General features: G+C 34.7%; 1 protein-coding gene across 3 annotated transcripts in view; it reads right to left on the bottom strand.

Moving 5' to 3' along the window:
* Window positions 1-2014: 2014 nt before the first annotated feature.
* The window catches only part of LOC121429197 (TBC1 domain family member 2B-like), a 67641-nt gene continuing 43510 nt past the window's right edge, over window positions 2015-26145 (bottom strand). For all 3 annotated transcript variants that reach the window (XM_041626144.1, XM_041626145.1, XM_041626146.1), the window contains exons 6-29: window positions 24328-24631; window positions 23404-23548; window positions 22142-22282; window positions 21050-21184; window positions 20168-20332; window positions 19628-19760; window positions 19219-19286; window positions 18171-18291; window positions 17261-17332; window positions 16299-16403; window positions 15409-15546; window positions 13829-13953; window positions 12902-13112; window positions 12209-12388; window positions 11167-11419; window positions 10498-10589; window positions 10018-10115; window positions 9333-9444; window positions 8817-8950; window positions 8268-8457; window positions 7669-7811; window positions 6105-7043; window positions 5044-5134; window positions 2015-4324 (exon numbers count right to left, since the gene is read on the bottom strand). In XM_041626144.1, coding sequence (XP_041482078.1) covers window positions 4286-4324; window positions 5044-5134; window positions 6105-7043; window positions 7669-7811; window positions 8268-8457; window positions 8817-8950; window positions 9333-9444; window positions 10018-10115; window positions 10498-10589; window positions 11167-11419; window positions 12209-12388; window positions 12902-13112; window positions 13829-13953; window positions 15409-15546; window positions 16299-16403; window positions 17261-17332; window positions 18171-18291; window positions 19219-19286; window positions 19628-19760; window positions 20168-20332; window positions 21050-21184; window positions 22142-22282; window positions 23404-23548; window positions 24328-24631 — 4134 coding nt within the window. In that variant the 3' untranslated portion in view covers window positions 2015-4285. The remainder of the gene's footprint in view (window positions 4325-5043; window positions 5135-6104; window positions 7044-7668; window positions 7812-8267; window positions 8458-8816; window positions 8951-9332; window positions 9445-10017; window positions 10116-10497; window positions 10590-11166; window positions 11420-12208; window positions 12389-12901; window positions 13113-13828; window positions 13954-15408; window positions 15547-16298; window positions 16404-17260; window positions 17333-18170; window positions 18292-19218; window positions 19287-19627; window positions 19761-20167; window positions 20333-21049; window positions 21185-22141; window positions 22283-23403; window positions 23549-24327; window positions 24632-26145) is intronic.

Here is a 26145-nt window from a genome sequence, read left to right as displayed (position 1 = left end):
TTTATGAAGGTATTTGTTGCATTTCTACTTTGAATGCATATTTATACTTTGTTGTACAATGTACCTGGCAAACTCCGAAATACCAGTCGTTCACGGACGCATTGTTTTTTGTTGATGTAACTGAAAAACACAATTCAAAAGAATATATGAATAATCAAGACATCAAATTTGTTGCTAATCTCATTGAATTTTAAACCACCATGGTACTTTAGTACCAATGACCTTCCTCTGATCATGCGCAGAGTGGAACTACGAACTGGCTGAGAGGGGCACAGAGAAGAAGACAATTAGAGACAAAACGATGAGAGGAAAAAAGGGGAATGAAGGAACGAGAGAAAGGAAGACGCATAGAAAGAGGGAGAGAGCAAAAGAGATTCAAGGGAAGAGGAAAAGGTGAATGTTTTGACAAGACCCATCAGAAAATTACAATCAAACTTGCATTAATCAATCTTACATGTAACATAACAAGTCAGAAGATTGCACAAGTATGGTGATTCCGAGAACTCATGGCGGACGATGGCTTCAGTCCATGACACTTCAACGCCCATCCAGATAGTATGACACTTCATCGCCCATCCAGATAGTATTCAGATCAATGTGCAATGCTTATCGTGACTTCAATTTACCTTGGTAGAAATTTCAGAACATTAAGTATGGGGTCTTGTGGCAAACAATTTTCAAATTTATGCAAGATTTATTTGAGCAAGGTTGACTTCATATATGGAGTGGAGAGAAAACAAGAGTAAATGTGACTGTTGGATTAACAAAAGATCTAATCAAACTGAATCAAATCAAGCTGTAGAAATGTTCTTGAAAGGCCTAATGGCTGATTGCTTGAACTATGTTATTACTCTGGCCAATGTATCAATGGCAAGTTATAAGCTAGCCTACTAAAATGGTGCACACTGATCGGTCAAGAACAAATTCGTGACAGAATTCTACCATTCTTTACTGATAACTTTATGAAACTGGGCCGAAATACCTCAGCACCATAAAATAGCAATGGCTGGATTTCAGTTGTTTATTGTTACAGAATTCAGATTTACACCTAGCTGCATTTTCATCAAGTCAAATAAAACATTTACTATCAATTAAAAGCACCACGTCTTTGCCTGACATTTGTAAAACCTAAACAATCTTTTACACAATAAACACAATGACATACTTAACATGCCCTTAATTGTACACAACTTTTTCAAAAATATCCCCTCACATACATACAAATCATAGCTCTAAATCATGACGAGAAAGATATTAAATAGATATGATTTCTGTTATAATTCTGAAACTAAATTTCTATACGTCTTGAATATTTGAAAGTATTTTCTTTCACATGAAATCAAGTAACATGCTAATTAATCACCTGCACAGAGTTGTCTATAATCAGAGTCTAACAGTTTAAATAAACAAGAATCTGACATCATAAGCACCAATTAAAAGCAAATATACAATTTTGTTTTTTTATACATGAGCGTCAAGGTGTTTTTACACCAGCTATTAAATACCATACATGTATATCCATTCAGTCACAGATCAGTCATTCAAATAAGAAATAAAACGAAACAAGAATTAATTTCTACTACTCATTTTCATAACAAGATCCAAAGTCACTCTCACCATCCAGCCTTATAGCTCGATATCACTCTAGTATACATTGAGCAATTTACAATCTACAAAATATCATAAATATAGCAATACAAGCAGATAAGATTTCATCTTAAATTACTGTCTTTAACAGCAAGTATTATATAGTAGTTCTCTTACTTCTATAAAAATTTCAGTAATTATTTACATCAGCATCATAAAAACTTAATTATATCACTCACTACAAGAATTACAAGTGTAGCTTATCACTTACTACAAGGTAATTACAAGTGTATCTTAATTAATAATATGCCCATACAAAGAAAAAATGTGTGATTGGAAAAAAAAAAGTTAACTCCTTAACTTGGTATGCGATATAACATGAGATATTAAGCAAAGATTGTTATGTACGTCTGTATTTTTGGAAAAGTATAGTTTATTCAAATTGTGTGACCCACACCAAAGTAAAACATGATTTTGGAAAAATAGATGGTGAGCAGGATAGTAAAACCTCTTTAAAGACTTTCATTTCAGCGTCAGCTGGTCTGATGTCGTAGATTCCTGAGGATAATTCATGCCTCTAAAGCAAAAATATATGGACAATCCAATTTTGTGCTAAGCTCCAAAGTTGTACCCCAATGATTGTGCTTCTTGGCATCACTTTAACATTTAACCCCCTACCTGCTAGAACCTAATAACCCCTGTACAAACCCTATGGGAATTACATAAGTTTGTAGACAGGTTAACTTCTGCAAAAGCATAGACAGAAATACCAAATATGATTTGATTGTGCCTGCATGGGCCCCCGACTAAGAGTGTAATGATATATGCAAGGTGAAGAATTAATCATTTACATGATTGAATAATGTACAAGAGCAGCAATTTTAGGAAATAAAGAATGATTAAAAAACAAATACAATGTTAAGTCCAAAAGTGTGACATACAAATTGTAAAGCAATAGGTTTCTCATCAGCTACAGTTGAAATACAATCTTTAGAGATTAGAATTCCAATCTTTGTATATTAGAATTCCAATCTTTTTAGATTAGTATTCCCATTTAAACAAGTATCTGAATGGAAAATCCAATATTTTTTCAAAATTTTAATTAGGTTTAAAGAAAATGAACACCCACAGAAAAAAAAATGGGTGTATCTCATTGAACACAAACATCATGGCCACCAGTCGATGTAAACTGTGAAATTCTTGAGTAACTTATGAACAACCTCATGAAACAGCACCAAAAAGTGATATATTCATTCAATTATTTCATGCATTAATGCTTCAATTGCACAATCATTTGCTTGTTTTATCACAGAAAAGATGTATCTACACATCTCATGATTCCTATAACTAAGAAAGATATTGAATAAAAAAAGGCATGGGAGAATACAGCAAACTAAAAGCTAGAAAATTATATTCAAGACACGATTAGCTTACATCATCATGTTAAATAAATTTGCCTAATTAAGGAATTTTCCAAAGATCCATTATTTCGTAGATCATTAACAAGATACAAAAATAACAAATGATACACCCTTACTACAGTTAAACCATTTCAAGCAGTATCTGAAGTACATATTTAAGTAGTCATTAAGACATAATGTGTTTCCTTGTACCCTATACATTCTTCAAATTGTGGCAAGAAATATTTTGAAAGTCCATAAGCATTGACCAATAGAATGATGATCAAACAAAACAAAAATAAAATTCATGATTAACAACACAATATGCCTATTATTAATATACATACACATATACATATGTCCTTCACCTTTTAAAGTTTTCTGTTTTAAATTTTAGACTCAGTTTTATCTATGGTACACATTCAAAAGCATTCATTTTTGCTTTTAAATCAACATTATCAATATGAGAATATTTTAATCTTTGAAATCTATTCACTTTACTAAGTACTGACAAAATCTACTTCATATGAATAAAGAGAAACACTGTATGCTGCGATAACGATCTTCACGTTTTATTCAGTTTTTGTTGAAATTCAAATTGCTCTTTGATTGCATTATATACATTTTTTCACATATGAATCACATCCAAAGATCTTTCTTGACAAAAAACAGGAAGAAGAAAAATAGTCAAGCAATAAACCCATCTAAATAGATTTTGAAAAGAAGATGGAGGGTTCAAGTACTTCCTACAGTAAATACAATATTTCACCCAAAATAATTGAAACCTGCCAATCAGCATTTTGATGTGTTCTTTGAATCAAACGCAACAAATACTTAATTGAAAAATGACATCAACATACATAAGAAATCTTCTTAGGAAGGTGTTCTTTTCACATGGTGTGAACATTAATTTTTGCCAACAAATGCCTTGTTTTCACTAGATCTTGTCCAATTTTTGGAAAAAACATCGGTGAAATAAACAACTTTTTCTCAATATCATTTCATCACATCAACAGATTTGTGTTAAAGACATAATTTTTTTGACATTTGATAAATGTCCTTGGAAAATCCATTATGCTACAGAAGGAAGAAATGAAATAGAGAGGAAGTAAGAAGAAAGAGAAAGTATCTTGCATTCAATATGAAGCATGCATACCATGAAACGGTTGCCATGGTAATATAACATTCGATATATAACTGATTTGGTATATAGCGGTCAAGCGACGACCATTTTCCAACCTGAGCTGATGTAGTACAATAGTTGCTCTCCTTTAAACCTTACAATGATGTCCAGCTTTCTAAGTAATGTCTTCTATTGGTACCTGCATCCAGACATTCTGGAATTAAAAAAAAGAGAGGAAATATCATTATAACAATATCATCTTCATCATCATCACTGTCGTTATCGCCGTCGTCGTCATCATCATCATCACCGTCGTTATTGTCTTCATCATTGTCACCGGCATCATCATCTCATCATCATTGTCGTCATCACCTTCATCATCATCATCGTTACCATCATCATCATCCTCATCACAATAACAAAAATGATAAGAATATCAATAATAATATTAATCATGATAATAGATTTTTATACAGCACTTGATACATATGAACAATGTGCCTAACACTTCACAGATATATTTTTACCCCCGGTCATCAGACCCAGGCATGCCCACAATACGATGAATGTGCATTCTCCACTCCCTGGGGAGCATTCCTGCAACAGTTTCAACACATAATTGCTTGGCATACTAATCTGGCATTAGCATCCTAGCAAATACCCATGTAACACTGAGTTTCATATTTTTACAGACTTCCTCTACTAACTTACTAATAGATACATAGGTGCTGTCAGTATTGCATTGTGATCTGAAAAAAGTAGATTTAGTGTTGAATATTTTTCGCTGAAACCAATTTTATTTATCAAAAAAATAAGAGATCACAAGTAAACGTGTAAAAATATGATACACCGAATTGAATAACAGAAATAGTAAGAAGGCAACCATAATAACTGTAATACATATATCTTATATCAAAATACAAATAATCTTACCTCTCTCGTATGGCACGTCCATCTGAGAATTGATTCATCATCGCCATAGTAACCGGCACAGCTTACAACGCATGGCTGTTTATCTTCCAAGCTGTATACGGGATAAAGATAAGAATGATTGATTGTCACTTGTTGGCTGCTGCAATAATCCAAACCCCCTACTCACTGTCCACTCTAATGTTTGGATGCCAAGGGCTTAGACAATGATGATGGACAGTGTAATGGCAAGAATTAAAGGTCAAGTCCACCCCAACAGAAAGTTGATTTGAATAAAAAGAGAGAAATCCAACAAGCATAACACTGAAAATTTCATCAAAATTGGATGTAAAATAAGAGTTATGACATTTTAAAGTTTTGCTTAATTTCACAAAACAGTTATATTCACATCCTGGTCGGTATGTAAATGAGGAGACTGATGACGTCATCCACTCACTATTTCTTTTGTATTTTATTACATGAAATGTGATTTATTCTAATATTCTCCTCATTGTCAAGGGAAACAATGGGTATTTCCTCCATGAACATGTGGAATTAGCATTGTTTAATACTGTATGGTTCAGTCAAGTTGGTCCTTATTGTCAAATCTTTAAAAAATGAAATATTGTATAATTCAAACAATAGAAAACAAAGAAATAGTGAGTGAAGGACATCATTGGCTGTCTCATTTGCATGTCACCGAGTTGTGCATATCACTGTTTTGTGAAAATAAGCGAAATTTTGAAATTTCATAACTTTCTTATTTTACATCTGATTTTGATGAAATTTATAGCATTGTGCTTGTCTGATTTTTCTCTATTTATTCAAATCAACATTTTTCTGGGGTGGACTTGACCTTTAATGCATTCTCACGGAAATGATAACCACAAAAATATATTTTTCTGCTCTCTCTTATTTAGTGTTGCTTAGATGCATCACGCTATTACATTCCATAAAGACAAAAGGTGAAAAGGATATGAAAGAGAGAGATGAAGAAAGGAATAGCAGAGAGACAAGAGAGAGGTGAGGAAGAAGGGAGAGGAAAGACAAAGGGAGGACAGTTTGGAGAAAGGACGATTACCAACCTGGTAAGGACAAGGATCCTAACTTGTTGTTCGGATATTTTCCTCTTTGCTTCACACCTCAGTTCACATTGCTGATAGACGTCAATCTCTGAGGGGTCAAAGGACGATCCTTTAGGGGTCAGTGTCGAGTACCGAGATTTATCCTCTTCCTTCTCCATCAAAGGTTCCCCAGTCGGTACCGATCCATTGGCTACCTCTAGAAGAGAATCCAACGTTGCGTCGTCACAGCCGATGCGAGAGCCACGTCTTGTTTCTTCTCGTAGCTCTCGGCTGTAGCGGTATTTCTTATGTTTCTTTGTTGACGACCGATGAGTGAGTTTACCGAGCACTGACTGAACTCTGTCTTTAGATTTATGATGTGAGCTGGTGCGACTGGTTGGTGATGTTTGCTCTTCTCCTGATTTCTCGCTTGATGTTGATTTATGTCTAGGATGAAGGAGCTTCTTCAGATTGCGGGGACTATCCAGCCTCTTCCTAGAGTTCTTTGGTCTTCTATTCTTGATGGCATATTCCCTTATGCTGTGTTTATCACTGTTCATTGTACCATTCTTTAGACTGTTCTCAAAGACAGACGCCTCATACTCTGCGCCATCCTCATCTCTTCCAACCACAACAAACTCCTCCAATGTCTTTGACTTCCTCATCTTAGATTCAGCCGTCTCAATCTCTGGCAACATCAACTCAGCTCTTCTGTTATTCTGACTTCCTTCTTTCTTCATCTCATCATCTTTCTTCTCAAAGTCATCCTCCTCATCTTCATCACCGGTCTTTAGCCCCTCTTTGCTTCCACCCATCCCGCTATCAACGATGTTCTCCTGAGAGCTTCTCTCTGCTTCTGAAGTCTTCTCATCATCCGAGCCAGTTGCTATGGCATCATCACTTTGATAGGCCACGCCCTCATCATCGCCGTTAGATTTGACATCAAGTTCATCTTCAGATCTACAGAAATAAACCAAAGTCAAACATCCTTTAAAAATATGCATGAGATATGCAAAGAGCTATAAATACAAATTTCCATCACTTAAGTACCAATCTCGTTCATGAGATTTCATGTGGATGTGGAAACATTGTGGTGTAGCAGTTCTGACCCTCTCCTTGTAATCAGAGGGTCGTGAGTGTGAATCCCAACGCAGCCTAATGTTCTCTGGAAAGGCGTCAATCCACACAATGCCAATCTCAAACCAGGTGCTAAATGGGAACACCATAGGATGCAGAAGTCTATGTGGTATGCCTAGCAATTGAGTCTAAAAACTCATGTTGGAATGCACCCAAGGGATGGAGAGAGTGTATACATTGTGTGCATGCATGTCATCATCTTAATACTGGGGTCAGTGGCGAACAGTGACCCGGAGGAGACAAAGCATTAGAGGGGCACAGCATTGTTGTTCACAAAAGAATACAGTGCCCCTCCAATCATTTGTCTCTTACGGGTCACGATCCGTCACTGACTGGGGGAATAATAATTACATGTGATGGCTATTCAGTGACCAGCATGTTCTCCAGAAGAGTGTATGATCACCCCCCCCCCCCATAAAGATACAAAAACTTGATAAGGGATATTTACCTTGTAAGAGAATGAAGGTTTTGACCTTCTACATCAATGACATCATAGATAGTAAGGTGACCATCAGCTGTACCGATCCATAGTGTGTTGTTATATGGCATGACAGCAGATATACGGGACATTGATGCCTGATCATTGGGAACCTGAAAAGAAGAGCAATGAAGTGTAATTTCATGGCTTTTAGATTTAGATTATCATTGTCTTCCTCATCCTCCTCCTCCTCCTCCTCCTTATCATCATCATCATTATTATAATTACCACCACCTTCATTATCATCACCATAAGCATCATCATCATCATCATCACCACCACCACCACCACCAACACCACCACCATCATCATCATCATCATCACCATCATCATCATCATCATCATCATCATCATCATATGTGCCTGGGCAGATTTTAGGCTGGTTGGTTTTCTTACCCCCAGAAATAATGAAACAATTATCATTAAATCATATAGGCACCCATAAAAATGCATTTTTTAAATCAATATCCAACTGAGTCAGAAGGGGAATTTAGTCTATTGGAATAATCTTATCACAGAAATATCGCCTAAAATTGAGAGTAAGCTAGAGACAGTTTGTGCATACCTACCTTAAAGATTGGAAGTTGATCAGAAGATGTATCATATATAAGCAGACATGATAGTGAATGTATATCCCATAGTGTGATGAATGATGAACCACGCATACTAATCCATACACCTCTATCACTCAATGCCATGTTCTGAATGTGATTATTAGGATTCTTAGACATCTCAAAGCCATCAAGGACGTTCAGGGAACTACAGGAATAAAAAAAAATGAGAATGCGAAACTAAAGTAGTTGCAGCAAGCAATAAATTGATGAGAAAGTCCTGAAAAGGGTCAGCATTGATTGTTCCCATAATTGTTACCATAAATATTCAAATCTGAATGATACGTGCATTAAAATCCAAGATAACAACAACATATTGTAGATTTATACATGTAATCTTGACTATGCGAAATGTAGAATTCTGTGGTGAAAAGTCATCTCACTGCAGATCACCAACACAAATGAGCACATGTGGGACAGCGTAGTACTACTGCTTTCAAAAGACCCATCACCTTAACTCTTTAAAGACTATGCAGGATCAGTCCCCAAGAGGATGAGCCAACTTACCTGTTGAGGATATTGACAGAGTTTCCTGAAGCACACCATATTTGATTGAGATCTGGTATGAGTTGAATACATCGTACAGGAGATGCTCCGATAGCATGGTAGAACACTTCAGATGGACGAGAGTTGATGATGCCCTGAAAAGATATGACAAATTGAACTATATACAATTCTACAATAGAACATGACTAAAAATAAACTTACAAAACATAACATAACATAACACAATACAATATATTACAAACATTCGTCATGTAACATTGTTGCCAGTAGATATCAGAACTCTTAAGAATTGTAATAACCAGACACAGATGCTCCTTAAACAATTCAGAATTTCAGGATCCTTTGAAACAATACAGAAGGTATATTTGTTTGAGATTGCCAACATCCAACAAAGGATTTATAATGGAATGATGACTTATTGATAAATAGAGGACAGACACCTAGATTTCTGAAAGTTTGGTTGGTGTTTAACGTACGAACAGTAATTAGGAAGGACTTCATGCTTTGATTACTTACCTCCATAACTGCCAATGTACCATCAGCCAGTCCCACATAAACATTCCTTGTGTTGCCTTCATGTATGACACAGAGTGGTGTGTCCCGTAATCTCTCACACCATAGCTCTTGCCTGGATAAAGAATGAAACACAGAATTTGAGATGTATTCCCAAGGATCCCTGGGATAGTTTGTAAAGACTAAGTTACAAATGTCTCTGAGTGACTAGAACTGAGAAGGTTAACAAATTTTCCATCAATTTTTATTACACACAAAGTTGGGATGATGTGAGATGGCATTTAAAATTATCTGTAATGCAGTTAGTTTTTTAAAAAGCATTTTGAAGAGAGTGGCCAAGAGATTTAAGAAAAAAATCCCATTATCATAATTTGGCATTTTAGAGGAAACACCTAAACACTCCTTCTAAGTCTCTGAGATGTCTCCTGTAGTTTAAATGACATCTCAGTATCAAAATAATCCCTGCAACCGATGGAGAAGTATTGGGAATAGGAAGCAGTCTAAAAATAGTCTACAAAATCCAAACATCTTTACAGTTCTACTCAGAGACGCCATAATTTTCCTGACAAGATGTGTGCTTGTTCAAGTCTGGTGAGAGACATGGAGCCCCTCAGGTACTGAATGACTTTGTATAAGTGTAAATTGAAAACATTAATGAAATATGATGATGCAGTATGGAGGGACTTACTGAGTTTGTACATTGAAGAGATACAGAAACCATGATAGGGTACCAAGAAGCACACAGTCTGGACCAGCCATTGACATACAGATCACCCTACTGTCAAGCTGAATGGAAATAAAAAGAAAATAAAGAGAAAATAAATATAAGTGTAAAGACTATCAAAAAGATGTCTTTCCTACATGTTTCATATTGAGGATGCAAGAAGAATCCAAGAACGTTTTTATCCAAAGATGAGTTACTTCCAACAATAGAAAATTTTATAAGTAAGAAACAGGTATGTATGTTAATGTAGAACAATCAATGACAGCTTCATGAAGGATAGATCACAATATATTTCTTGAGTTGATTCATTAAGGCAAAAATTCTTTAATTGAAAATTAATCATCCCTTTATTTCAAAATTCATCAGTTCTCAGTAAATCTTGAGAAGCTGTAGAGATTTCCCACTATGATAAAATGAGTGGTTCAACAGACAGTGTTAACTTACCCTAGCACCAATGTTCTGTTTGGAGCACTGCTGTACATCAACCCGACTGATCCAACCTTGCCTGATATCACCCCGACATACCAACAAACCTCCTGAAAGATATAAAAGATGAATATCAAGATATAAAAGATGAATATCATGTGACCTCTATCTGGGAAAACAAATGTATCATAAGTTTGAATCTTTCTTTCCTATTAGACTTCATCTATTAATCTTAAAATACTTCATACTGTTCATAATGTAGCTATCAAGTTATAACAGTGGTTCAAATTGTTTTTTTAACTTACAGTAATAAAGATATATATATATCCACATATTCTTTACAGTGTCATGTTCCTCATAACATCTCAAAATTTCTGCCTAAAGCAAGTCACAATTTATGTAAACTCTGAACAGCATATGAAAATATATATGTCCTCCATTGTACAGTGTTCTACAAACTATGTAGGCCTATAGTTACAATGCCAATCTCGTTTGCAGACTGGATGATAACTTGTCTGACAACCATCCTAAAATTCCAACAGGATATCAATATACACAATTTTGCACATTAAAAATTTAATGCTAATTATTATATCTCTTTACTCCTCCACCCTGTTTTATAAGGGCATAAACATAAAGTTAAATTAATATTTTATCTCACATTGAATCAATCAAAACTGAATTTACCTTGTGAGTACTCTACAGCACAGTCCATCTTTAGATCATGATCAGAAACCTCTCCATAGGAACATTCTTCAGTCCCAGATGTAGGTCCTTGTGTAATGGTTTGTACACTGCTTGTTAGACCTTCTTGCTTTTCAAACTCTTGTCTTGCCCTCTCCTGTTCCTCGTATACCTTCTGTAGGTTGTTCATGTAGTGAGCCTGTCTTTCCTCGATCCAACTCCAGGATTGAAATTCTTTCATGTTGTCCTTCACCATCTATTACAAACAAAAGAACATTTTGTAAAAACTACAAGAAGGATTGACTGGTGACAATAATACCAACTCTGGCTTACTTCATTATACTTTCAATATTTTTGTATCTCTGATCCCTATTTTCCCCATTCTTACTTTACTTCATGAACTGCTCGGGTCATGATAATTTGAGAACATTACAACTTTTTAAATGAACTAGAAAAAAGAAACACATCATTCCATGAAAGTCACACACATAAGGGATTGGATGGGACGTAATTATTTTAATTGCCTCAATCTGAATTGTTTTAACTATTTATTCTTTTGTCATTCATGGCTGTCAACCATTGCAGCCAATGCTGACCATTAATCACATGAACAAAAGGTTGTTAAGCCTTGCATTATAAACAGTTTAGATTTAAATCAATAGCACAATTTATCACATAGCAGGCATGTGAACTGTCGTTTTCTATGCATGAAGTATCAGGGTGGAGGGTGAACAATACATTGTTGATCAAGAGCACTGTTTAAATATATGCTTTCTTGATGAATGATTATGGCATAATAGCCTTTCTAAACTTGAGATTGATTTCAAACAGTTGCAATCTACACACATGGGACATGGCCAAGATTGACAGAGGGGGAATTTCATTATTCTGTATGTTCTTTCATGTTCATTTATATATATTCATAATTTCACAGGGCATATCTGACACAAAATAATCTCAAATCTTAAACCATGCTAGTCAGTAATTCCTTCTAATCACAAGGGATATGCACACATGCATTAGAATCCCAGTCTTGGTACAGTACCTGAACCAAGTTCTCTATGTTGTAGCTGAGTTTACAGAGTTGTTTAGTGTCTTTGAGCAGAGCTAGAATGTCTTTCCTGCTCAACAAAGCTTCCTCATGATACTGTAGTAATGCCATTGAGAATTGGAAGAGAACATAGAGACCATCCAGAAGGAAACAATCCCAGATCCTCAGTAAGGTCTACAATAGAAGCAGGAAGAGAAATATTATCAAACTAGATGATTGCACAATAATCCTTCAGAAAACAATAATCTGTGAGTCTAAAATATCCCACAAAAACTAATTTCTGTACTTCAAGTATACTCTTGTTACACTATTTACCTAAAAGTGAATGAGAAATGTAATTGTCACGTGTATCAGAATCCTTACAAAAAATGTATGTTTCAAGAAAATAACCACAATATGTACCTAATAAAGATTTGACAAAACTAATATGATGACAGCAAATAATGATTAAAAGTCATGTTTTAATAAGAAGAATGAAAATATCAATTTACTTCTTGATATCTGAGTTACTACTTAAAACAGCTTATACTGATTTTGCTCCGTTGTGTTGTATTTTATTTGAAAAGCGAAAAATTACTAAAATGGAATATATCTAAAAAAGAATAAGTGACAGAAGGAAAAAAATAACCTTATTTCTTGAGGTAATTGAGATGTAAAGAGAAACAATGATACTTAAAACCGACTTACATTGAATGGGACCACCTCAAAGTAGATAGCAAGGAACCAATTGAGAGTGAACGAACACATCTCAACCCCAACATCATCAAGATGGGCGTGCAATCGTGGTAATCGACATTGAAGGATCTCTTTCAAGACGTACTGATCGGCTTGAGCTCCTATCAAACTAGCATCAAAGTAGTTGTGGGGGAAGTAGTACTCTACAACTGCAACCAGACACCTATAATATGAGAGATAGAGAAACAGAATTACATACTTCACTACTAGTTGTGGGGGATATCTACATCTCCAACCAGACACATATGGCATGGGAGAGGAACAGATTTACAAACCAAACTACGAGTCGTGGGGAAGAAGTACTCTTCAACTGCAACCAACACGATTAGCATGAGAGATTACTTCATATACTACACGGAAACAAATCAATTAATACTCTTCAGTGAATGGATTGGCAATTGAAATCTCTTTCATTTTCATACTCTTTAAAATCTGAAAACCTCTATTCATTAGGTTTTATTATGGTTATTACAGAAACTTATCACAGATGCTTTTGGTTATAATATACATATTAAATTGTCACACTATAATAAATGCACCTCATGACCTTGTTCCAGTTGATTGTGAAGTTGTGTGAAATCTGTTTGTAACCTATTGGATAGTTTTCTGAAACATAGCTTCAGGGGGGGGGGTCTTAACTAAGAGTTGAATATGAATGGAAATCATGCTTAAATGCAAATGGATATATGTTTAATGCATGATCATTAATGTACATGTAGTAGTGCATGTCCCCTGAGCACGACCTGATCAATGAAGTGATGTGCTATATGCAACTGGGAATTTAAGAACGATTATTATCCAGAATTAATTCTTTGTGAAACATACCTAGATGCTTATAGTAGATGATTTACAAGTAACTGAATGTTGAATGCTACTCACCAGAAAGCTGTTTCTATATCCATGAATAGAAGACTCATTCCAGCAATGAAATTCATTCCTTGACAATAACCAATCTCAGGATTGTGAACACAGAATGCTTCAAGGAGCTGCCTCAACTGGGATATCTACAGAAAACATAAATTATACAAGATTCATCAGTCTTTTTTTTAAAGAATTTAGGTATTCATGCAAAGCAGAATCTAATTACCTATCAAAGATTTAGATGTGGCTAGCATTGAAAGATAAACTGTAATGGTGTAATTGAAGATGAAACAATGGGGAATTATGAAGTAATACTTCATGGAATAAGTGAGATATGTAATTATTTAAGTAGAAAAAGTGTGGGAGGATATACCATCAAGAAAAAAACATCACAAACTACTTGCAAATAATTCTTAACAAAAAAAGTAAATGATAATGGTGATCATGATCATAATGGGAGTGACGAAGAAAATATGGTGATGATAAGGATAGCATGATGATGATGATTCCAATGGTGAAAATGATGATGATGACAGTGATGATGGTGATTATGAAGAAGATGATAATGGTGATAAGGATAGTGACGATGATGATGATACTAATGTAAATAATGATGACATAATTGAGGTTGATGATAAAGATAGTGATGATGGTGGTGATGACCTAGATGGTTAATATAATATAGGGGAAGGCGGGGTAAGTTGAGCATAGGGGCAAGTTGAGCCACCAGCCCCAGGTCAATAATGAATGAGTCAGACATTGTGGTGGTGTCATGTATTGATGACCCATGGCATAACCTCTAACCCCACCATATTGTTTTCCACTTTGAAACAAAAAGTAGTTTTTTAAAGGGAAAAGTATGAATTTCAGCCAAAAAAGTAAAAAAGAGTGTGAAATAGATGAGTACTTTATTCACACACACGTCTTTAAATATAGTAAAGACATGATAACAACATTGTTAGTCCAGGTACGGATCTTCATTCTTGTCATAGTCTTTTATATGATGGATGCATAATAAATGTGTGGATACAAAATTATCGCACTAAGTTCGGACTGGGGTAAGTTGAGCCAAACAGCATGGGGCAAGTTGAGCCATGGTAATTCTTATGGTAATGTATCTTAAAAAACAAACTAACCATAAAATTCGATTGAAATGCAGGCTGAAAGGAGAAAATTTACAGAGACTGCTCTTTTCCTTTTAAAGGATGTTAGTATTTATAGAGAATTAGCAAGTGAAAAGACTTCAAACAAAAAATTGACATGCTGGTTCTCCCCCCATACATTTTGTACATAGTTTTTGTGGCTCAACTTACCCCAGACAGTGGCACAACTTACCCCATATATGGGGCAAGTTGAGCCATTTGACATCGGTTTTTTTCAAAGGTCACAATGACTTTCAGTGTGGGGGTAGAAAGTTATATGTAGGTGAAAAACATTTCCCAAGAATCAAATTTAAAGGCAAGGTACTTATTTCTATAATAGTACTAGTCATATCAATTCTAACATGCAAAATGCAAAAAGTGTCACAACTTACCCCGCCTTCCCCTACATATGGTTAATAACAAGGATTATTTTGATAAAATACAGAGTTGACTTACCCCCTTAGAATGTTCATTGTTGAAGTGTGTATTATGAGGGATAGTTCTGAGTAGATCTAAGTTGATTTGACGACGGTATGTTTCTACAGCTGGTGATGTATCGCATTGATCACACAGAGATTGGAAATAGTTCTCTCCCTGAAACATAGAGTTCAAGTTCAATTTATTTTCTCACCAATATAGATAACAATATACAACATGTACAAGAATGAATATGACATATGAGAGAAAAGCAGAAACTACTGAAAAGTTCATAAGAACTTGTGAGTTGTAGCTCCCAGTAAAACAAGGTAAAATACATATGAAAATCAAATGAAAAATATACACACAGCATTAGCAATCACCAGTATACATACAAGGAGGACGGGGGATAGTAGGATTAGGCAGAAAAATCTTGTGCGAGAATCTAAAGCCTTAGAACTAGCCCCTAGGAAAGGCACACTCGACTATAACATGGTACCGATTTGCTGCAGGGAAGTTGCAATCGTAGATGTAAGTTCATATTTCAATGTTTTGGTATTGCAATTAAGGATTAAAGGCACATATATATCACACATGTATAATCAGCTGAGTGCCCCCCCCACCAGTGTTTTTCAGCACATTTACAATTTAATCTAATTACTTGACATTCGCAACAATTAATTGTAATACCTGAATACTAAGGATTGTTTATAGTGAAAGGTGAAGGTGAGTTGAGATTCAAATATGATAGATGGCCTCATCCAATCATTAAAAAAAAAATTGCTCAACTTAGACATGCAAAATATACTGTATTCAAATCTCATTTTGATTCAATCTTCCCAGTTCCACATTTAGGGACATGCTGCATTCTTGTATTTCTACAAATATAAATAATGTGATATTGATTTATTACTGTGGAATAGGCTTACCTTTCCTTCTTTGATTGTTTTGACTCTATCCATGATAAGCTGTGTCCAAACTTCACTCCGATACTCAGGGGGTACTCCTCCATATACCAAATTATGCATCTCACTCTGAATAGAAATCACAATTAACATTTTCATCAATAACATGAAATGAAAAACATCATTAATGCTTTCTCATACAATCATATCAACTCACCACCTACTGGAACTGTGTGATCCCTATTCAAAGCCTATGGGGATTACACGTATCAGTATTCAACAGGTTAAGATTGTAATATGATTCTTGGATCATGGTGAGCATTAAAAAGGAATATGATTCATCAATTCCAGTGGTTATTTTGCTTTAACTACAAAATACACTAAGCAAATCACCCAAGTTTATTTGGATGTGAGTGTGTCAATAATTTTCTAGTTCATATGAAAATATGCAATGCTCTCAATTATCATGGCTTAAGCAGTTTGAGAGATAAAATAGAAATGGAGAAAAAAGGGGGTCGGCAAACAAAAAGGTGTATCATTATCATTTTATTCATTCATTTACTTACTTTCTTACATACTTACTTACTATACTTACTTTATTAACTTATCTATCCATCCATCCATCTCATTCATTCATTCATTCATTCATCTATTCATTCATCTACTTAATTAATTTTTCACTCTATTTTATTGCTTTCTTTTTTAATTTTATCTTATCTTATTTTATTTTATTTACTTATTTATTTATTCATTTATTTATCTATTTATTCATCTATTTATTTATTTATCTATTTATTTATTTATTAATTTATTCATTTATCAATCTATTTATTTATTAATTAATTAATTAATTTATTTATTTATTTTTTTTTTATTCATTTATTTTTATTTTTTATTTATTTATTTTTTTTTTTTTTGGGGGGGGAAATGTTCACCTATAAATATGGGACTAGATCTCAGATTGGGGTACAAGAATATCACCCTACCTGATGATCAACAAAGTTGTGATCATGTTTCTGTATGTATGCCTCCCATGCTTTCCGATGCTCAGATTCTTTCTGTGGATGACATAATTAAAAATGAATATGATAATATACAATGAATGGTACGAGCAGGATGAATCAGAAGTGTAGGATACATAGTCGTATTAAACAATAATAGTTTTGAGGGGGCCCCTATTGTGCACAAACACTAGGGTCCTTGAATTTGTCTCATATCAAACCCGACTAGATCTGCCATTCAATCAATGTCCCTAGTATGCACTTAAAGGAACATAATCTCAACAGAGGTCTAATTCATTAAAAACAAATTTTGTTTGGGAGAACATGGCCTTTAATACATTACAATTCTGTTGTTGCCAATTTGAAGGATGAAAACTGATCAAATAAGACTTAAAAAACAAATATCTCCATCACAGACATGAAATGAAATACTCGAAAAATTTGCTTTGCCCAACTGATCGTGGGCTGTGCCGCGCCAGATCGACGTGGCTCTATCCCTTTAATCATTGAACGCCAAACAGGGTTGCAGCAACTCCCATCTTTAAACGTTGTTTGGTTTGATGTGGCCGGGGTTTGAACTCCTGACCTCCCGATTGTGAGACAGACTCTCTACCAACTAAGCCAACACACCCGTAGCAAATCTTGAATCAAATTACATTTTATTTTCACAAAGAATGATGCTATGCCCATGCCACTGATAATACAGCTTTTGCCAATTTGATGATCAGAATTTGATCAAATAAGGCTTTTCTAAATCTGTTACAGTCGAACCATGGATTTAATCAAACATCTAAAAAATCATGAATTGAAATTCAAACGTGCTGAAAAGTATTCCACAAATTTCATGAATTTAAATAGATTTGATGGAAATGAAATGAATAAATTATGTTCCTACCCTTGAGTATCCTTGGATATGCCTATCAAGAAGATGACAGACTTGATGGAATAGGAGAGGTTGATTGTTATGATACTGTTGAAATCCATACTGATCAGTGATCCCTTCTGACATCGCTACCCTGTAATAGAACCATCATAAAAGTTTCTCATAACACTGGTATTGGCAATACAGTTTATTGCACTGGCCCTGTGTCATGACTTCTTGGCATCAATGGCAAGTTATGAGTGACTGGTGTATGCTATAGACATAGAGGTGTTTGATTTGTGGGAGAAAATTGCAATACATTTTAAAATTTGTAATTGATGATAGGTTTTTATGTAACATTACTCTGTTGTTTGGTAGTTCATGATAATATGATATTCAAGGAGTTTCAACCATCTTGACAAGGGTAAAGATAAGCAATCATCATTGACATCAATATCATTGTCACCATCGTCATCATCATCATCTTGAGCATAAACATTATCTTCTTCATCATCATCAACAATGACGTCATCGTCATCATCATCATCATCATCATCATCATCACCATCAAAATCATCTTCATTATTATCAACATCATCTTCATTATCATCACCATCATCAACGTTATCATCATCATCAACATCATCTTCATTATCATCACCATCATCAATGTTGTCATCATCATCATCATCATCGTCATCATCGTCATCATCATCGTCATAGTCATCATCATTATCATTGTCGTCATCATCATCATCATCATCATCATCATCATCACCATCATCATCATCATCTTTATTATCAACATCATCTTCATTATCATCACCATCATCAACGTTGTCATCATCATCGTCATAGTCATCATCATCATTATCATTGTCATCATCATCATCATCATCATCATCAACATTATCATCATCATCATCACCATCATCAATGTTGTCATCATCATCATCAACATCATCATAATCATCATCGTCATCATCATCACCATCATCATTGTCGTCATCATCATCATCGTCATAATCATCACCATCATCATCTAGTTATCCATTACCTGATATTAGAATATTTGACTCACCTTGGATCTGGGAGAGTGACATCTTTCTGTCTTGCACTATCATACATCTCTAGGAATCTCTTGTATTTCTGCAGGAAACAACACATACACAAGGAAACTTAGTATTTCAAATAATCTAAATTGACAAGTATTGCACTGAAGAACCCCCTAACTACTTACTCTACAGAATTTTTATTCACTTTCCTGTTTTCTTCATAAAATATAATTTACTCTTTCGTTTTTAGTGAGCAAAATGTTGAACTTTGCAGAGGGAAAAATTATGACTCCAACAATCAACTAAATATGGAATTGACCTTTGAGGCATTTTGTCATGTCAAGGTTTCAGACTTTATAAACATCAAAGAGCTCCATAAGAACAAACTCTTTGTTATATTCAGTACTCGGTTATAATGAAAAGGATGATACTTACTGGATCCGACCAGTCTAGCTTCATTGGAATGTTATCCTTATGGTCCAGTGATGTGACCTCTACATGACAGGTCATAAGGTGAATGAACTCTCGTTTACATTTAGACAGCTCAGCATCCATGTGGGCTATTCTCCTATTCATGAAAAAAATAAGTTCATTGTCATATTCATCTATCTATTCCTAGATTTGTCTGCTAAAACCACTGTCCCAGCAAAAGACAATTCTCAACTCAGTCTTGGGAGTCATTGGCCATGGAGTTTGAGCTAATGACTTCAAGTGTACTGGACCATATTAGCAGATGTGCAGAATATAAAGAGCATTAAATAAGGTTTGTTTGCCATGGTACTCTTTCACACAGAAAATGATTAGCACCAGAATAGTATCAAATTCTACAAAAACTTTTCTCATTAACATGATAAATCCCCTATACATGTATAAACATGTCAATCTCAGTGTTTACCCTGTGGGAACAAACAGTCAAGGGAAAGAGATCCCCATCAACATCCACTTGCCTGCACTACCACCATCCTAATAACTTACCTTTGCATGCCTTCCATCTTGGCCCTAGCTCTGCATTTAAGTCCAGCTTGTTTCCTGACCTCTGAGTTGAGGAAGACATTCTGTTCTTGGTACATCTTGAGAGTATCTTGAAGATCAAGGACGTTCCTTCTAGCCGTCTTCAAATCCTCCTCGTTCAACAGGTCCCTAAATGAAATTCAATCAAATCAGTTTCATCAATGATAGGAGGTACAATTTACCCACATCATGCCACACTAAACCCAGGTGAGGTGAATGGGTATCAAGCAGGATTCATTTCTTAAATACACAGTAATGGAAACAGCAGCTCAAATAAAAGGCAGGGTTGGTAATAGTGAAACTCTGAATAGATTATTTTTAGATGGATGGCAATATCCTTAGTCCATTATCATTTGTATATACTGGTTATTAAAGTATAAAAGCAATAGAGTGTACGCAAATAAACATTTATCAGTTGAAGTGACTTATTCTTTTCCCATAGGTTACTGTAAAAAAAAATCAAATTCCCCCTTCCCCAAAGGGATTAGCATCTGTGTATCATAGGAAAAACTGCAGCTGAAACTGGGAGTCAGCGGCATTTCACAGGTGCCACAGATAGCCTGCATTCTTTCCATATTTTGATAAGTGCTTATCGACACTGTTGACTATGGAACATTTGGCAAATGATTTTTCTAAGAGAGAAAACATACTCATGTAAATGGAGGAACATTGTTTCAAAATTGGATACTCTACTTGGGCATATTTTGACAATGCAATTTTCTATAAATGCATGAACCTAATTATCACTTTGAACTCATACAAATAATACAATCCTTGGTACAAATAATAAGATCCTTGGCACTATCTCTTGGCATAATTTCTTCTAATGTCTTTCAGAATACTAACCTGCTAAGATGCTGCACCTGTTCCAATTGTCCAAGTTTATCATCCAATCTCATGATGTCCTGCTCTCTCTTCTTTAACATCTGCTGGTATGTGGTCTCTCGGTTCATTGCACTTTTTAACTTCCTCTGAGTTTCACTGGAACAGGAGAAATAGTAAAAAAAAAGAGAATAGAAATGAAATATTACATTTTCAATATGCAAATCACCTTTTAAATTACTAATAAGGAGTTATAGTTGTTATATGAAAATAATAGAGACTACTAATATTACATGTTAACTTTTGACATGATTCATTTCACCTTTTTGCTTCCTCTTGAAAAGGAGAATAGTAAACAAATACTACACCTAAAATAAAATTTCATGTTTGAATAAATTTTTCAGTGGATGCTGCTTTACACCAATACAAATATTCCAAAGCTTGATTTGTCTTATACAAGCAATGCTATGGCTAATAACATCTTAAAGATGCCACAGACCAATGTATATGCTTATATCTTCTCCTCCCTCACAGCCCGTAACTATTGTAAAATATTTCAGGAAAATTGGATTAAGTATACATCTTTCTAGAGGATTGGGCAAATAATAGTACATACTCCCATTGTCTGTCAGAAATGGTAATTTAAAAATATTTAGGAGCAATACATCACAAATTTCTTTTAAAAATTGTGTTTTTTCATAGTGTCCAAACATAGGATCCCTCATCCTACAATGGTATACTTACACTTCTTCTTCCCTAGAGAGAGGCCTGTGTTCCATGCTCCCCAACGTCCCATTCTTCCCAAAGAATTGGATTAACTCTCAGTATTTCAGTAGGCTTGGAGATAATACCACAACAATGGAAAACTTACATCTTCTCTTCTCTAACCTGAACATAAGTGTCTCTTTGTCCCATTATTCAAAAGAATTGGATTAAGTATTGGTATTCCAGGAGGCTTGAGAAATTATTATTACAACAATGGAAGACTTACATCCTCTCTCTTCTCTAAGCTAAACATAAGTGTTTCTTTGTTCCATTCTTAACTAAGAATTGAATTAGGTATTGGTATATCAATAGATTTGGACAAATAAAAGTATATAAGAGTGGATTACTTACATCTTCTCTTCCCTGGCGGCCTGTAATCTAAGTATAAGTGTCTCTTTGTCCAATTCTTCCAGGTCATCTTCTGTTCCTGCATCACTAGTACTCTCAACGTCTCCATCCTCTTCAGTCTTGGATTCTTCAAACACCATACTACTGCAATCAAAAGATAATATCACAGATTACATCAATACCTCCTACTTAATCCATATTGCTATGCTGTGTAAATACAAAACAACAAAATTATATTTGATCATGCCAAATTCCCTTTCTTTTACATATTATTGCACACCTTTCTTAAGGACATATCTTCTTCTTCTTCTTCTGGAAACAGTACAGTCCACCGTCTGGTGTATTGTCGTACTGGTCGTACTATCTTTTTAAGAATAGAAAATCAACAACTGATAACAAATTTCAGGAGAAAAGTAGCCCGATCTTGACCTAATAAAAGCTGCGTACTTCTCTCATAAGAGTCAGTCATTACTAAAGATCATATATTTATCATGAAGACACCAGACACCAAGGTCATAAAATAGACAGATTGATGATGATTAAGAACATCATAATAAGAACATCAGCAGTGATTCATTTGACATTTTTCAATTAGTCAGCAAAGAAAGATGAGTAGGAACTTAGTTTCACATATCTAGACATTCTTCATTTCAGGCTATTTGGATAATTTGGCAGCAAGTTTAAAGTAGTTGTAACTTGTTTCATTCCTGGAATTTAAATATGGATAATTTGGGAATATATCAGTGTATTTATCATAAACTAAATACAAATATAACGAGTGCTGATAAGAATCTACATGTCTTAAAGAGTTAACGGTATACAGAATTTCAAGTTGAGCTTCAAACTCATCTGTGTACCATCTGTCAAATTTGTGTGGGTTTCTTCATACATGTATTTCTCCCCAAAGTATTTCATAGTTACATTTTTAAGAAGTCATGATGGTACAAGAATTTCATAAGTCTTCTTTACCTTCATTTTTTATAATAACTCTTGTTTTATGTAATATAAAATATGTGACACATGATAATAAACCTAAAGTAAATTACTTTGACTGTGTGTTTGAAAAACAAAACTACATTTTTTAAATTGTTGCCATATAATAAAAATATATTATACTGGAGAAAATGTCAATCTGTATGGAAAGCTCAGACTCAAATTTAAAAGTCAGAAAGCTTTCCTCCAGAATTTCATCTGACTTTTCATTTGACAGCCATTTAATAAGTGGATCTTCTTGAGATACACAGTAGAATCATTCAAACACTTACTCTTTATCACTGATGCTATGTTCACTGTTTTCTCTGACGAGTGATAATGATGGTTCTTTGAGATCACTTACTGATCCTATGTCGTCTGTAGATGCTATACTGATTGAACTCCTGATAGACGTTGGTGATAGGTCAGGAGAATCAGCTGAAAGTATAATTACAACATAACTTGTAAAGAAATGCTTGATTTAGACTTTTACAATGTTCCCTCACTTTTCTCCCTTCTTTCTCTGTTAATAGTAAACCATCACATGTCACACATGGAAATTATATAGCATTATCAATGCTTTGACAGTCAATCAGTGCTCACACGGCTTTCTATTCTGTTCCTTCATTTTAGTTTGCATTTCGGCATTTCTGCCATTTATTTCTTTGCTTGCTCTTGACAAGTGTAAGCCCCAAAATGTCAAGAATGTCTTTACCAAGCACCATTTCAACAACAAAAAATTCAAGTTACTCAAAACTTCATACATTGTGACTGGTGACCTTGATCTTTGATCCATTGAACCTATTTAATTATGTTTACCATCCTTCACACCACCTGCCAAAATCTATTAACACTAATTAATTCCACCAGAACTGAACAAGCCTTTCGTGGAAGTTTGGCCATCTCAATGGTGCTGATGACCTCTGATCTTAACACAGGAAGGATACAAGAGAAAGAGAGATCTATCAAGATTTTGCAAAAAAAAAATTAAGAGAAGAATTAAACTTTTATCATGAATGCACCACTAACCTAGTCTGCAGGCACAGACCTCTGTTCTTTGCATAGTACATAATGCAGAGTCTGATGCAGTAAAGACTAGATTCACTATGTACTGTGGCTGCCTCAGACATGGAGTTTGGCATATAGTCTTCACTCTTTACATAGTATAATTTGTTTAAGTGTCAAATATGGGTCTGTGCTTGCAGACTACCACTAACCTGGTACAGAACCATTGAAAGAAGCCGTTGGAGTCCCTGGGCTTGGTAAAAGGAACGCCGATGCAAAATCCCTTCTTGCACCACTCTCCACACTGGTGTCACTCTCAGCACCAGGTGTTACAGCACCAGGTGTATTGAACCCCGATACTACTCCATCAGGTGTAAATGCACCCGGTGTTAGTGACCCTGGTGTCGTGACACCTGGTGCTGTAGATCCAGGCAGGGTGGATCTCTTTTCTGTGCTATGTCGTCTGATGGGTGCAGGGGAAGGCTCAGCCGCAAGACCCTTAGTTGGTGTAGCAGCCTGGTTAGGAGTAGAAGTAGTCCAAAATTTACAAATACGTGAACAAAACATGTCTAACTTTATGATTCATAACATGAACAGGAAGAATACAAAATGTTATCATGGAACTCTGCTTGATAAAATCTAGATATAATGGCCAGAAATGAAGTTTAAAGTCCTAAGATTCTGCCAGTAGGCCTACATGATAATGAGTTATGTACATCTGTATATGAGTCTAGAGGCAAAAAGTCACTGACTGAAACTAATATACAAACCTAAAAAGGAAATGCTAACAGGAAAAAAACCTACAAGTCAAATCCAAGAAAATTGAATATTTACTCTAAAACACAAGCTAGATCCCACCTTTGATCTATAGAAATATTATTATAAAAGTAAAAAATTGTCAGTTTGTCGGGTGTATCACTTTGTAATCCACAAACTTGACATCCACTTATAATATATTTAAATTTATTCACAATACTTAAATATGTGTTCACATGCATGTGTAAATTACAGAGAATTCAAGAGACCTTTATCATAAGAGATTTAATACAATTTTTTTAGTTGCAAATATATGGACATTGCAATATTCATCTAAAAATGATGAATTTATGCAATTATAGGTTTTATAAAAACTGAAAATGTCAGGGGCAGGGTGGTTATAATTTCAGCAAAATTAAATTATGAAAATAAGAAATGTGTATCTTTGGGTTGCATTTTGTGTAAGTTGACAATAAGTTATAGTATCTGGGGAATATAGAGATGAATCTGGGTTAATATTAATTAATATTTAAAACCCAACGAAACAGATCTATTTGAATGGTCGGTTCATGTAATAACACTTTCAATTTCCCTGTTAAAGAATGAAAAATATACTTTGTAAAAACTTTTTAAAGTGTTTCAAGGCTTTTACTGGCTTCAGAACTTTCGGGGTGATAAAAAAAATGCTCTGTACTATCACCATCTAAGCTGTCTTGAAACCTAAAATATAATTTAATTATGGTGTCCCAATGCCAAGTTTTAGTTTATGCCTAAACATCCTGTCATGAACGAAATAGAAACCTATTGAAAATATCAACAAAGGTAATTATGAAGTCAAATCTAAACACTTCTAAACCGCCAGGAAATAGTAAGATAAAAGGGGGAAAAGCAATCCATCTTGAAATTACCAATGTTCATTTCATTCTAAATAGAGACATTACATTTTTCAAATGTGATTATAGAGTAAAATCAAAACACTTTTAAACCGACAGGAAGTAGAAAGAATAAAAAGGGGGAAGCAATCCAATATGAGATGACCAATGCTTATATGTTAGATCAATTAAAGAGTAGATGATTTCATAAAGAATTCCAAAATAGGGCTGTTACATTTTCAAAGTGATTATGGAGTATATTCTAAACTTCCCAAACAGACTGCCAGGAAATCATACCTTAAACAGCCTTTGACCATTAATGACCAATATCTATACATGTCATGACAGGGACAGATAATGCACAATGCATTTCATGGGTAGTAGATACATTTTTCAATGGCC

This window comes from Lytechinus variegatus, chromosome 15 (genome assembly GCF_018143015.1).
Source record: "Lytechinus variegatus isolate NC3 chromosome 15, Lvar_3.0, whole genome shotgun sequence".
In the NCBI taxonomy this organism is placed as follows: domain Eukaryota; kingdom Metazoa; phylum Echinodermata; class Echinoidea; order Temnopleuroida; family Toxopneustidae; genus Lytechinus; species Lytechinus variegatus.
The sequence above is the reverse complement of the archived record's forward strand: the minus strand, read 5'-3'. Positions and strand labels throughout refer to the sequence as shown.